At 35.2% G+C, this 14598-nt stretch overlaps 2 protein-coding genes across 7 annotated transcripts; both read right to left on the bottom strand.

Moving 5' to 3' along the window:
• Positions 1-5698, bottom strand: LOC120010936 (pentatricopeptide repeat-containing protein At5g40400). Of its 6 annotated transcripts, none has more exons than XM_038861882.1 (3): positions 2387-5698; positions 1502-2213; positions 1-297 (listed from the first exon to the last, which is right to left on the bottom strand). In XM_038861882.1, exon 1 carries the CDS (start codon positions 5550-5552, stop codon positions 3639-3641), a length of 1914 nt encoding a protein of 637 aa, XP_038717810.1. In that variant the 5' UTR covers positions 5553-5698; the 3' UTR covers positions 1-297; positions 1502-2213; positions 2387-3638. The 6 variants fall into 6 exon arrangements, with proteins under 6 accessions (XP_038717810.1, XP_038717812.1, XP_038717813.1 ...); XM_038861884.1 differs by lacking the exon at positions 1-297 and adding an exon at positions 699-1327; XM_038861885.1 differs by lacking the exon at positions 1-297 and having other exon boundaries at positions 1357-2213; positions 2387-4499; positions 4875-5698.
• Positions 5699-7159: 1461 nt separating this feature from the next.
• On the bottom strand, positions 7160-9149 carry LOC120010937 (LOB domain-containing protein 25). Its single transcript, XM_038861886.1, has 2 exons — positions 8756-9149; positions 7160-7832 (listed from the first exon to the last, which is right to left on the bottom strand). The coding sequence occupies exon 2, from the start codon at positions 7830-7832 to the stop codon at positions 7323-7325; it is 510 nt and encodes a 169-aa protein (XP_038717814.1). The 5' UTR covers positions 8756-9149; the 3' UTR covers positions 7160-7322.
• Positions 9150-14598: the final 5449 nt, after the last annotated feature.

Here is a 14598-nt window from a genome sequence, read left to right as displayed (position 1 = left end):
TACACATCAAAAATAGACTTAGACAGATTCGTCATTAATTGCTTAGAAAAATTAAGAAGTTTGATACAGCCACCAAACCCATGACTAAGATAGACTTAAAAACTAAAATAGAGTAGCCCGAAAAACATATCACCCATGACAGCCATCAAACATCTCTTTAACCATTAACAAACTCGTGTCTGAAACCATGAAAGAAGACCTTGAACTTCCTCTGGCTCTTCCCCGACCACTTCCCCTTCCAGTTACCCTTCCTCTGTTGTTGATAGTGCCTCTGTTTCTAGAGGTATTGGCTTGAGCCTAAAAAAAGAGAATTCGAACAACAGGTTGAAATTAATTCACGACATGTTCAAATAAAGAAGAAGAAAAAGAATAAAGAACTCACAAATATCCCAATAAAGTAGGACCTCTGTCAATGTTTTACAGGTTGAAATAGAGCTTTGTTTCGTATTTTATTCAACAATTGTTGATTTCCATGTAGTACAATCAACAAAAAGAAATTTGCGTTGAGAACGGAAACATCGGCACAAGTTGAACCCAGAAATATGCCAATACAAAACTCTGAAACATGTAAATAAAAGGAATAAGCAACTCTTTATGGGATCACATGAAGACCATTAACACAACACAACCATTTCGATTGAAAATCACATATCGAAAACAAACTCCCCTGACACCAGTAGGTTGGTCTTGAGGACATGACATCTTCAAGTATTGAATCACAAAAGTCTAAACAACAAATTTGGATGGGTCGAGCAAAATCGAAGGATAAAACAGGCTACTGAGATTTGGTTATCAATTTGGTGTAGCAGTCCCTAATGAAAGGGATAATGAAGGCTAGGGTAATCGCAAATGCCGTCTTCCTCTTTTAGACGACTTAGATTTTATAATATAATAAAATATTTTAATGTAAATAATATCAAATACGTATATAATTTAAAAAGAAGTGTCACGTTAGTAAATAATAGTCCATATATACATTTAACGACCATGTCAACGTTGACCGTCAATTGACTAACGGTTCCGTTGACGGAGTGAGGAAATCGCAAACGTTTGAATCTCTATATGAGTGAATTGTAAACGAACATCTTTGAGTGAATGAAATGAAAACACCCCTATCTTTCGCTGAGTATATTGTAATTAACCCCTCTAGGGAATTGTGGAGTCCCCCCAAATCTCTCTACAACTGCCGTTTGAATGGGACAATGTTATCATACAGAACAGGAAAATTATAAACAATTGTACCGTTACCAATCTGTTATGAAAGGGAATATAGATTTAAACTTACACAAAAACATCTAAATTCACACTATTAATAGCTGTGACAGCCCTGAAAAAATAAAATAAATGTATGAGTTCTTAGTCATGAAAAGGAATTGTATAGTAGCCTTAAGATGTGTTTAAACAGATTGACAAAGAACAAATAGCAAGAAACCAAATACAGAAAATTAGAAGCGAAAATGGCCATATCCAATCATTCGCCAGAAGATAATGAAGTAATTACCAGAAGATAGTGAAAAAGAAGGGGCTTCAGAGCTCAGATTCAGGGGCATTTGAATGAAAGGACAGGGGAAAGCGAATAGCATTCACTGCACTAGATGCGCATGTAGTCGGCTCAGAATGACAGCCTCCCGCTTTGGCCAGGTTCTCCTTCTCAGACCAAAACATGGGCAATAACCCATTTTTAATCTACCAAAAACACCCCAAAATGAAACCTTTAGGGGGAAAAAAAGCAGAGATATCAACACAGAGAACCCATAAAGAACAAATGAGAAGACAATGAAAAACCATGAACAAAAACAATAGCGTAAGAACTACGAATTGAATTTCAGCATGCATAACCAAACCAAAGACCATTCATCACCATAATGGAGAGATCTAGAGATGATGTGAGCGGCAACAATTCTCAATCTATCACAGAAACAAATCCTCGAACAAAATAACAAAGTTTCAGAAGCGAAGACTTAGATCTGTTCACAGAAACAAAGTCGCATATTAGGGAAATAGTAGTCCTCAATTTCAAAAGCAGGTCTTACCTAAAGCCTAGCGCCAAAACTAACACACACTACCAAACCGTCAATACACCCCATCACTTGAAGATCAAATCAAGCATTCCAGTTTCCGTGCCAACGGCGAGGTCGAGCGCAAGGCGAAGCAAAGCAGAAACCTTGGCCGGAGTTTGATATCATCCAACTCAGAGAAGCAGGGAAGTCTACCTGGAAGAAAAATGTGAAACTTATAATCTATGCTAGGAAAATAAGTAGCTCCCATAAATAGAATTGCAAAAAAAAAAAAATTAAAAAGTTATTCTAAAACCAATATTGAGGCACCCGAGTTTGTTCTTCTAATTGAAATTCTAACAACCTTTTCACTTTTAACACGCACAAACCTCCATTGTGCCAACTCGAGCTTGACTCGAGTCTTCACCACTTCGTAGTCTCTTCAATTTGACCGTTTGTAATTCAATTCAGGCACTCATCGAATCCACGTGACTCTGCAGCGAACACCAAATCTCCTCAAACTCCACATTCACTCACGGCAATTCATTGGATCTAGACATTTAGTTCTCGAGTTCTTCACACAGCAGCTTCTATGAGATTGTTGTGGACAGAGCATCACAGTGAAACACTGAAAGCTACATGAAGCGGAAGGTTGCGCAGCAGAAATTGAGCTACAAATCGAAGAGGAAGGTGCAGTCGAATCATGGCGTTGGCGTCACTGCGGTCTCAATTTGTGCCGAAATCATGGACCCAGGAGATGCATGCACCGAAGTGATTGCCGAAAGAAGCTTTGCGGGGAAGCTTTGTATAAATGCAGATACATGAATCTAAGATGGAGTATAGATTTTTGTCTTATTCATTCACTGGGCACACTTGTATGAACAAAGGGACAACGATTTCGTTTTTGATCCACAGCTACTGCACAAAACAAAGGTCAGTTGCGAGAGTACAAAAAAGAATTGCAACTCGCCAGGAGAAGGCCGGAAATGCACCAATTATACATATATAGATATGAACTATACCCTTTATCATAGACTCGTTACTTTACTTTGAGGACAAGGACAAATGAAGCAGTTCTCTCAGATCATCTAGCTAACATGACTCAGTGTAATCTAATCGCTTCAACAGAAAGCGTGTGTTATAGAACAATCGACTCTCATCATCATAGACTTAGACATTTAAATCAACTGAAAACAGCCTGCCTTCATGCAGGGAAAAGAGTACAAGTTGTTTAATTTGATTTATTGTTACATCATAAGAAAGTAGGAATCCTGAGGAAACCTGGCATCGATATCTTACCCACTTGAGCAGTGCTTGACATTGGATCCTGCAGCATTCCTGCTATCCTTTTATGTCACCAGAAAACTGGTGAAACCAGTTTTACTCCTTTCCCAGTAGCATGAGGGAGTTGCCTTTCAGTGGATCAGATGCCTGAGGCTTTGATATCATCAATCAGAACTCGAATTACACTATCCATAATAAAGTCAGATTATTGCACTTTGATCTGAGAACACGTGACGTATTCGTTTCAGATGATCTAGCCAGCAAAATAGTTTTTCCTTATACTAGGATTATCAGTTGTAACCATCTCTAGCCATTCTTACGCTATAAATCTCCATTGCATTTTCGTCGTACATAAAACTAGTCTTCATCGAGTTCCATGGCCTTACATAACCCATGGATCATGTATTTGCAACTAACGCTGTTTGGTGCAAATCCCAGTTTCAGCATCCTCTCTTGCAGCTCCATCACCCTGGGTACATCCCCAACCTCACAATAATTTCTCAAAACTGCATTATAACTTTCGGTATCGAAAATTTGGAACTCCTTGGAGAAAAATTTCAATAACAATTCAGCTTTCTTAGTGTCCCTTTCTTTACAGTACCCACATATTAGTACCCTGCAAATAAATGAATCCGCATGCATACCATTTTCAAGCATTTCTACCATCAAGGATTCAGCCTCCTTACTCTTGCTTATCCTGCACAAGCAACTTATAAGAGCTCTATACGTAGTGAGATTTGGTTTTACATTTGCACTTACCATCTCCGCTTTTAGAAGGATTGCATCCATCACACAATCACATTTACAGAAAGATTCAATCAGTTCATTAAAGATCTCCAATTTAGGGACATAACCGTCCTGGGAAATTCTAGCTAGAAGACTCCTTGCTGCAAATGGCCGATCCTCTTGACATAAAGAAACTAATAGATAATCATAAGTATCCGAAGAGATAGAAACACCAAATCTCTGAAGTTCCACAATCAAATTCAAAGCTGAAAGCAGCTTACCCTGTTTCCAATATCCTTCAACTATAACATGGCAAGTAAAATGGTCAGGGTCAATCCCATATCCTATCATGTCAAGCAACAAGGACCTTGATTCTTGCATCTTTCCATCCTTACAGTAAGCAAAAACAAGTGTGTTATATGACACGATGTCAGGATCCATTCCACGGTGAATCATCTGATGTAAGAGCTGATGAGCCTCTCTCAGTTTTCCCTGTTTACAAAGACCATTCATCAATGTAGTATATGAATACAAATCAGGTAACACACCCCTCCGATACATGATCCTGTACAAATAGAATGCATCATTCAACCTTTGTTTTTCACAATAACTTTTGATTAGAGTATTATATGTCACTAAATCAGGTTCAAACCCCTCTTCCTCCATCTTCTCTAGGAAATCGTTAACCTTATCCACATCTCCACCCTTACAGAAAACATTGGTCAAAATATTGAAAGTACATGAATTTGGGCATATCCCTATTCGTCCCATCTCTTCATAAACTTGCCAACAATGATCAATACAATTCAACTTCAATAAGCCATTCAAAAGAAAATTGCAAGCAATCACACTGGGTATGTAACCAACCTCCAAAGTTTTCCTGAAAGTCTTAAACCCTTCTTCAATCATACCCACTTTCACATAGGCCTTAATGAGCATATCAAAAATAACAGGATCCCAATTACAATCTTCCCTGTACAAAACCAGACTTTTGAAAATATCTTCACCAGGTGAATGGTCTCTAGCCAGCACAACCAATTCAGTCAACACCTTCATCGCTTCAGAGAGCTTTCTAGACCAGGCCAATATATGAACAACAAGACAATAATTATGTGTAGTGGGTTTAATACCCAAATCAATTTTAACCCAATTGAAGAGAGTGAGAGCCATGGAAGGATCAGACTGGCATCTCAACAAAGCCCTCGAGACTTCACGGGGACCCAGATGAGGAAGAATCTCTTTTATGTCATTTTGGAGAAGGACAAGACCCGAATGCCCTTGTTTGAGAGCTGAGCATACGAGATTGACTATGTTGTTGGGGTTCTGGGTTTGAGGGAGAAAATGCAACAGTGGGTTTGAGAGAGAATTGGACTCTGAATCCGGTATAATCTCTACTAGAGACGAATAGGAGGGGGAGGAGAAAGCTGATTTTGGGATAGAAAAGGCATTCAACGATGGTTCAGAAGTTGTTCTTACGAAATATAGACAAGGCCGTGTCGATGTTCGAAGGATTTGAGTTATTGTAAATCTCGAAGCTTTAATCATCAAAAAATACCCAGAGAGAGACAAGAAAGAATAAAGAGGCGTACCGTCCTTCAAACCTGGCAGTGTGGAGTGGACTACTAAGACAGTTCTGTTTGGATGAGAATCACAGGAAATCCCTGCACGCTATGAAGAATGAACTGCTTCAAGGAGTGTAGTACGAAGGACAGAGTCGAGTCGAGAGGCGACAATATATTATATATTGGGCTTAGGCTTGAGATTCGTCTGTGGGCCGGTTTGGATTTCACGAGTTGGGTCCAATGTTAATTCTGGGTTGGACAAAGACCAAGAACTGAAGAAAGTTTTCAAACATGTGGCAAAAGTGTAAATCTCAAGCCTATAAAGTTGAAGAAAACCCATTTGGATTACCATTTCCTTTTGTGCCACTGGGAAAATATTTTGGGGTAATGTAATTTTTTATCACTAAAAGAGTTTATCAGGTTCAACTTGATTGCCGAATGTTCAAACATTTCAACTTGAGAGTTGAGTTAAAATTGTTCCAATGTGCATATTTGAACAGATTTTCAACTATTTTAACAGTCAAACTACTGATATGACATAAATAGTTAATATAAGAAATCTCCTGAACATTAAAAAATGTGCTCTTTACGTGTATATTGGAAGAATCTTCTCCTAGGTCACTAAAAATTTATGTCCACAAAACTAAAAAAAATGAAATTAAAAGTGGGGGACAAGTCCCAAAACCTAACCTAGCTAGCATTTGTAGAAAGAAAAGGGTGTGAGGGCCAATTATCATATGATGTTTGAAGCATAACTCGTGTGTGTTCACTTGACGTGTTGTTGGGCCCAATGGGCCTACATTACGTCTAATCAAATCGAACCCAAACCAAGCTATCTTTGTAGTGGACTTCATGGGTCCTTTGGGGCGGTTGAGTATGGCCCATGAACTGACTAGATAGTAGATACATGAACTCGGAAGAGCCATGGATTTGACCCATTTTTTGACCTTTTTATACCTTCTGTTGTTGATGTGTGCTCGTGCGCTTGTTTTTGTGCGATGGAGACATCACTGCATATATATATATACACACAGAGGAATATATTTATGTAATTTTTTTTGCAAACAAATTCAAACCCACACAGTGTACTGATTTTTCTGGTGGCGTGTGAAACAGCAGTAGCAGAAGAGGATGTGTTGATGCAATTAATGTCTATAAACAGTGAAGATGGGTTGTATAGAGAAAGACAAGTTAGCATGAAAATCAGGGAGGGCTATAGCTCACTTGGTTGTATCTATGAGTTTAGAATGGATGGTTATTTCGGCATGCTGCTAATGTCTGAAGTTTGAATCAATTGGGATTTGGGAGTATTTCCTTGAGATATTTTAGGTCTCGTGGGTTTTAGGGCACACTTCCAAGAAGAGTAGGATGGAAAGTTTTTTCGGCATGCCGTTAATGTCTAGAGTATGAATCAATTGCGAGTATTTCCTTGAGATATTCTAGGTCTCGTGGGTTTTAGGTCACACTTCTGGGAGATTAGGAACCCTATTTTCACCCGCATGGGTTTCGGCTCAATCTTACATGTCGTCAGCGTGGTGAGCGAACTGTTCTAGTGATCCGAAGTTTACGCCCACTCAATTGTCTGAAAGATAGGATGGACTGGGTGATTTCTCGTTTATCAAAAAAAGTCAAGATAGCATTACAAAATCCAAAGATGATCCTGAATTAGTTATATAAGGACAATCTCATTGACATGATATATGTAACTTTTATTCCTCGATAGCAAACACTTGATGCTAACGAATATATATCACTATCTCCAACCATCACTAGTCCATTGATGAGAAGACGAAGAAGAATAATACAAACCAGAATTCTGATCAAAACTACTAGATCCTCCTCCATAACCATAATTCCCTGATGATCTTCCATACTCTAAATTATTATTATTATTATTATTACCTGCCTGAAAATCATTGGAAGCATATCTAATCAAATCAGCATTTGTGGCATCCAATTCTTTCTGGAGCTTAATGACTTGTCTTTGGAGCACAGAAATGGCTCCGACACACCCGTAGACCGGATCCTTCAACCGCGCCTCGGCTTCATATGCAAGAGAGTTCACTGCATCTTCTCTTTGGTGTGGGAGGACTTCATTCAGGAGTTTGCTAACATTACTTGCACCAAATATCTTATGAACATTCGCGAATTTTTGGGGCTCTTCGGGCGGAAAATAGGGAGCGAAAACGCAGTTTGGCAGGCATTTTCTCCTCAAGAACTTGCAGGCAGCACATGGTGCATTGGAGTAGCAGGAAGAAGACATCTTTGATAGATGTACACATGCCAAGATACATAATTTAAATATAAAACATTTTTTATGGAAAAAAAATTAATTCTCAAGAAAAGCAGAACAAACATACTAAATATGTAAAACCAATATTTATGAAACATTTAGCCTGTTTGATAGTGTTTATAAGGTACGCTCGCTTATAAGTTGGGGCAAACGTTCTACCAAACACCCCAGAGGTGGTTCATGATTAGAGTTGATTGGACTATATGAGTGAGTTTAGTAGCACCACATCTTTTGATGAAAGTACTCAGAAATAGCCACTGATTGCTTTCTGTTTTATTGTTTTGTTTTGTTTTGGTGTAAATTGTTATAATTTATAAAGATTAGAAACAGCTATTGCTGCTATATATCTCTCAATTTCAACCAATTCCCTTTACTTTTCAGGCATGTTGAAAGTCTATGTTGAATTGGTGACTATGATCATGGATTAATTCTTCCCAAAATGTAACCTAAACCCTACCGACAACTTCAGAAATTATTTTTTAAAAAAATTTAAGAAAATAAGGATTAAAGAGGGACCTATTACATCAAACAATGGAAAGTGCATGTTGATTTACAATTTCCTGTCTGGATAGGGATTCTCTTGAATATTAGTCCATAATAGCCCCTTTTTAACACATCAACTCTCAGTCTAGTGGTAATTAACCTGCTAAAATTATATATATATATATACACTATACCAGATAGTAACTAGTAGTACTCACTGCAGTGAATTCATCACTGGAGAATCTCAATCTTTTATGACCTTTAATTTAATTTCAGTTGTTAATAAACTACTAGTCTGCAAATTCCAATTACTTTACAGAACAAAGTTACTGATCAAAAATGAAATCCTATACAAACACACACACATATTGAAAGACTTTTAACAAAAAAATCAAATAGCTTGTACATACCTTTTCTTTGGTATGACTAGGTTATCAGGAGAGAGAGAGAGAGAGAGAATATGCCTTTTCTCCCCTTGTGTAGGCTTTTTTTTAAAAAAACTAAGACAAAGACAGTACTGAACTACTGATCAAGAAAGATGAAGTTTTAATGGATGTGAATGTTGAAGGAGAGGGAGGGAGGGAGAGGGAGAGAGAGAGAGAGGGAACCCTAGATTGTTTTAATTTGCAGTTGACAAAAGGGGGTGATGAGGAGAAAAAAGGAAGGGCAAAGAGAATTATAAAGAAGGGGAAAGCAAAGCAACAAGACAATGTTTGCAATAAATGACTAGGACAACTCCCACTTATATTAATAATAATGTCAGGGGAGATTGCACTGTTTGGAGTTTTGGAGGAAGAGAAGAGGACATATACATACAGTGAATTATACATAAGTTCAATAATCCCCCAGTAGTACCGACTGACCCCCTTCTCTTACTGTGTGGTTGTTGGAGCGAGAAGAAAGAGAACACACTGAATCATGCATAGCTTCAAGAATCCCCTAATAGTATTTACTCATTCTCTATTTCATTGTTATATGCAATTATGCATACCCTTATTGTTAATTTACCATATATATATATGAAAAATAGATGGCTGTGAAAGTGCAGTAGTTAATTTTGTTTACAACCTAGAACAAAATTTTGAAGGAATGATATCAAACTATGTTAATATGATTGATATATATATATATATATATTAGTTGTTATATATATCCCAAATCTTTCATGCATATTAAGAGCTAGTTTGGTAGAGCATTTGTAAAGTAGCAAATATGCCAACAGAAATGGTGGTAGCAGAAATGCTGGACAATTTTAGTAGCAAATATGCTGCTTGAATGCTGGGTAGGTGTATGGTTGAACTTTTATTGTTAACATTTGTGTTGTGTGGCATATTGGATAAATTACGTGCAGGGGTAACATACATTTTAGTTGTATACGCTGTATCCAAACATAAAAATTAATTCATAAAATTAATATAATGAATTTAAATTAATTAAAGATAATAATAAATTATAAATTAATTAATTAATTAAAGTTTTAATAACAGTTAATTTATTTATTAATTGATTTTTCAGTGACATAACAGTGTAGAGTAGTGAGGGTATAATCTGAATAAAGCAAAGACATGGGGATAATAACGACTTTTGTTATTGAAATGCTAGTGAAATTGTTCCAAAAAGTAGCATGTCAAAACTAGTAGAAAATGTTGGATAAAAAGGTCTCGGATTATGTGTTGAGAAAAGTTTGTTTGGATGGGAAGTAACATTTATAAGTATAAATGCTATTAAAAAATCTCTACCAAACAGGGCCTAAGAATTATTTCCCTATGGATCAAATTGAATATTATTTGTCATTCCTTTATTGAATATTATTTGCCATTCCTTTTTGACAACTTTACTCATATGTAGCTATTTTCTCAAGCTAGCTTAGCCGTAGCCAGCAAACTAGTGTTCTTGACTTCAAAAAGTTTACCTAAAATTCAATGATCGATCAGTCTTTATTCAAAATCAAGCCAAATTAACAATTAATTCAGGTATCATAATCATTACACCCAGCTTGTATACATACATATATATATATATATCATACCATGCATAAAAGAAAAGAGTACAAAAATATGTCATTCTCTGTTTCTATTATTGTACTCAACTGTGTTGTGGTACATGTTCAATTCTTGAAAATAGTCTTCATACATATATTAAGCCTACATTCTCCTTTCCCATAAAAATGATTTCTTAACATAATTTGCATACATTCTTCTTTCCTTTGTATCTCTGTTTTTCCTTGGCTTTTAAGCCTTTATTAATAAGATCTGATTTATAAAAAAAAATACATAATTTTCCTACAATTCGCATATTCTTTAGAAAGGTTACATGTCCCCAATCCCACTCACTACAGAATATTTGTGTATGAGAATTATATATATATATAGAGAGAGAGGAATTATTTTATGAGGTCTTAAAATTGGTCCTAACCAAATGTAACAAAAAAAGTGTAAAAAAATATTTTTTGTTTTATATCTAACAATCTAAAATTATCATACACTTTTTATGTTGAATTTGATTTTTGTTTCTAACAAAAAAAATACCTCATTAGATTCGTAACACCGATCAAAATATAAATATATTTTTTCAAAATTTGTTTAAAAAATTTTTGAACACTAAAAGTCCGAACCTCATTTTAAGAATTCATTTTAGAACATCATACAAAATTCGTATATATATATATGACTGTGTTGTGGGCACACACATAAACATATGCATATAAAAGCTCTGATGCCTCTACTGTTACTCTCCACTGTTGATTTCAGTGCAAACTTTAAATTGACAAATATTGACAGAAACAAAAGGACATGATTTATTGGGTCTCAAGCATATATATATATATATATATATATATTCAGTTCCTCACGAACTCCTTTTGTCCCTAACCGACTGACAATATATTTGACAACTTGCACGCACTCAAATTATTGATTAAACCCTAGAAGTGTGATATATGGTTTCAAAATATATTCGAATAAAGTTTCTACAATGATATGCTACCAACTTAATCCTATTGTCATTTCTTAGTGCTCAAACTCTCTCAATTCCAATTTACTCTCTATTAGAATACTGAATTGAGAGTCGAAGTGACCATGAGAGACCATGTTATCTCCATTACCAGTCTCGAAATGTCAAACTTCACGTCAACTCTCTAAGCCTAGTAAAGATTTGATACTGATTATTCGGCTTTTTTTTTTTGATCTCCACGTACAGTTACATAAACAACCTAGCTTATGTTGCCTAATTTAAAAAGTAAATTGGACGTATTCCTAAATTATATGTTTTGGTAGGTTAAAGTTAGATTATGAGGGTATCCATGGCAACAAAATAAAAACAGCATATACTTCACTCAAAGCAACTTTTTAATTATGTATATGTAAATATACATACTTTAAAATAATATGCTTTTAAACCATATATTTAGTGTCGGTAATTGCATCATGCATTGGTAGGCTTTGTACTAGTGATGAAGTGATTACAATTTTTTCTTTAGATATGGTACATGAACCTACTTCTTTAATTTTTTGTACTACCATGTTATCTGTACTGACACATGCATAACAAATATATATATATATATATATATATATATCAATTGTCATGTGAGTTAAATTTGTGAACTTATTTTTCAATCATAGATACGATACATCCTACAATAAATATGTGAGCCCCAATTTTATTGTAATTTATTACAACTATTGTGTTCATATTTTTTGAGAAAAATTATATATATATGATTTACTTGTATACCTTTATTTTTTTTCAAAAGTCTTCTTAAGACAAATTGTATGAAATGATCAAGCCCATCTCCCCAATAATGACATGCTACTTTTACATATACATATCATATGATTTATTAGCAGTCACATACGGATCTTGAAGAAAGAAATTTGAAGAGCCATGATATCCTACCAACTAGATTATAATATCTAATATTCTCAATCAAATATAAGTACACAATCTATATATATATGCATATAATGGTGATTAATTAGTCTTTAGGGTTAGAATTAATCCATGCCTTAATTGATTTCATAGTAATTTGTGTGCCATATATATGTGGGTCAGATTGTGATGGTTCAACAAGAAATTAAAGTTAGGGGAGAGGAGATAAAGAGGAAAATATAGCATATGTAAGTCAATGAAACATGACACTAATGATTAGAGAGATAATAATTGGTTGATGCATATACATATACATATATATATATATATATATACATATATATATATATATATATTATTTATTCATATGTACTTCTTTGTGTATAAAAATCGTCACAAGCTTAATAAAGTACATATGTGTGCTAATGATAATCTTCAAAGATGGAGTCCACCAAAATGCATGCCTCTTATCTTTCAAATAGATATATCCAAGTTTAAACAATAATAACTTATATATTAGATGAAATTAATTGCAATAGGCCATTTGAGCTTTTGCTTTTTAATGTGTGAACCACTTGGATGATATATTAACTGTTGATTTTCTCTGGGGTCAAACCGTATGAAATTGAGAGGTCCTGAGTTCGATTTTTATTGGGAGTAATATTTTTGTGACCCTATGTTGGGCTTTGCCCAACTTATTCTCTCGTCATATGAAAAATTTGCATGGGGGTCAGACAGCCTAAGTGTAGGTCTGTATCACATGTTTAAAGGATAAATTTGTATGGTATTATTCTCGATTCCAAAAGAAAAATAAAAATGTGAAGTCAATCTCTCATTATAGTGGTCATCAAGTCTTTATCCCTAATTCATACGAGAGAGAAAATGAAGAGAATTCATAGCATAAAATTTTACTTCTTCATTCACTTGTTTCAAAACTAACTCTTAACTAAAATTAATTATATGATAAATCACATATTGTCCCTCTCACAATGAAGAAATTTCAAATCCATTCTCTTTTTTGGGTAAATTTTGAAGGGAAGAAAACCCTAATCAATCACAAAATCAGGTAGTTAAGGATTGTCAACTAGCTGAGTTAGGGCACTACCCCTTCAATTTGAATCCAATGGTTTGCGAAATGTGTCACATCACATCATACCATTTTTTTGTTTTTTCATTTTTAAATTTGTCTAACTTTTTTTTCATCATTAGATGTAATTTTGTAAACTCTAGAGAATTGCGAAACCTCCAAATCCGTCAATATACATATATGGAGCAGCTATTGATATCACAACAATATCTCCCCATAATTTAGTTCACAAACTCCCAAAACTTCTCTTAATTGCTTGAGTTTTAGGGTTATTTGTACATATATAGATATGCAACAATTGCTCCTTTTCTTTAATTACTTCTCTTAACAAAATAATGATTGATAGCCATATTGAGTATATGACTCGGGCCACTAGCTGGCTTTGGGCTTTTCTCATGAACGGGCCTCTCTCTTTAGTGAAAAGCCCAAGAACATTATAACTGTTGTTCAACAAATATAAAAACTATGGTGGCTCTGGCTAGAGATAAGAAATGGACTGTGTTTTATTTTTCATTTGATGAACTTTGATTTGCAAAGATTATATGTGGACCATTAATTAACCTCTTGTTATGGTTATTCATTTGGGCATTGTGCTATGTTCTTGCTTGTCTTCTAACTAGATTCCTTGTTTCTTGCTAGTTTCTCTGCCAGGAAACAATCTATTGGTTCAAGTGATATCTTTGCAATCCATGTTTCAGGGGTCCTTCATAGTCGGAAATCAGTTTCTTATTTGTGAAGAAGGCGTACAAGCAGAGGGTTTGCCGAGCTTCAAGGATCTTTCGGTAGATATTTCCAGTAAGCATATGGACACATTCAAGCGAGGAACCCTGCAGGTATCCGTGGATTTTAATTGTTTGGAACCAACATTCAGTGGTTGCAAAGAGAGCTAGAGCATGTCTGGACTTCAATTTAGCAAAAGCTTTGCCATGCAATGTCTCTGCACATTCTTTTCCTTTGCACCCCTTTTTTTTTTTTTTTTTTTTTTTGGGGAGGGTGCAATTGTATATTTATAGAGAACTACAGAGTGTAGTAGACTGGAAGGGTAAATCCACTTAATTTATTTGGCTTAGATATGTTGATACATTCCCATGGGAAAGAAAGTAATCCAGAAAAAGAAACTGTCACATTGAGCCAAACTATTACAATGATCTAAACAAAAGGTCCAGAAAAACAATTCTTCAGTTTCGCATTTACACTGTTTAAGTACAGTGCTGCAAAAGAAGAAAGCCATGAACTAAACATGCAGTTCTCTTCACAGTCTTGAGCTAAAGTACAAAGAGGAAACATAAAAGAACC

The sequence above is a fragment of the Tripterygium wilfordii genome, chromosome 12 (assembly GCF_013401445.1).
Source record: "Tripterygium wilfordii isolate XIE 37 chromosome 12, ASM1340144v1, whole genome shotgun sequence".
NCBI lineage: Eukaryota > Viridiplantae > Streptophyta > Magnoliopsida > Celastrales > Celastraceae > Tripterygium > Tripterygium wilfordii.
Note: the sequence above shows the minus strand (reverse complement) of the source record. Positions and strands in the feature narration are given on the sequence as shown.

Coding starts and splice junctions, on each gene's coding strand:
- LOC120010936 (XM_038861882.1), bottom strand. CDS start 5,552: ATGATTAAAGCTTCGAGATTTACAATAACTCAAATCCTTCGAACATCG.
- LOC120010937 (XM_038861886.1), bottom strand. CDS start 7,832: ATGTCTTCTTCCTGCTACTCCAATGCACCATGTGCTGCCTGCAAGTTC.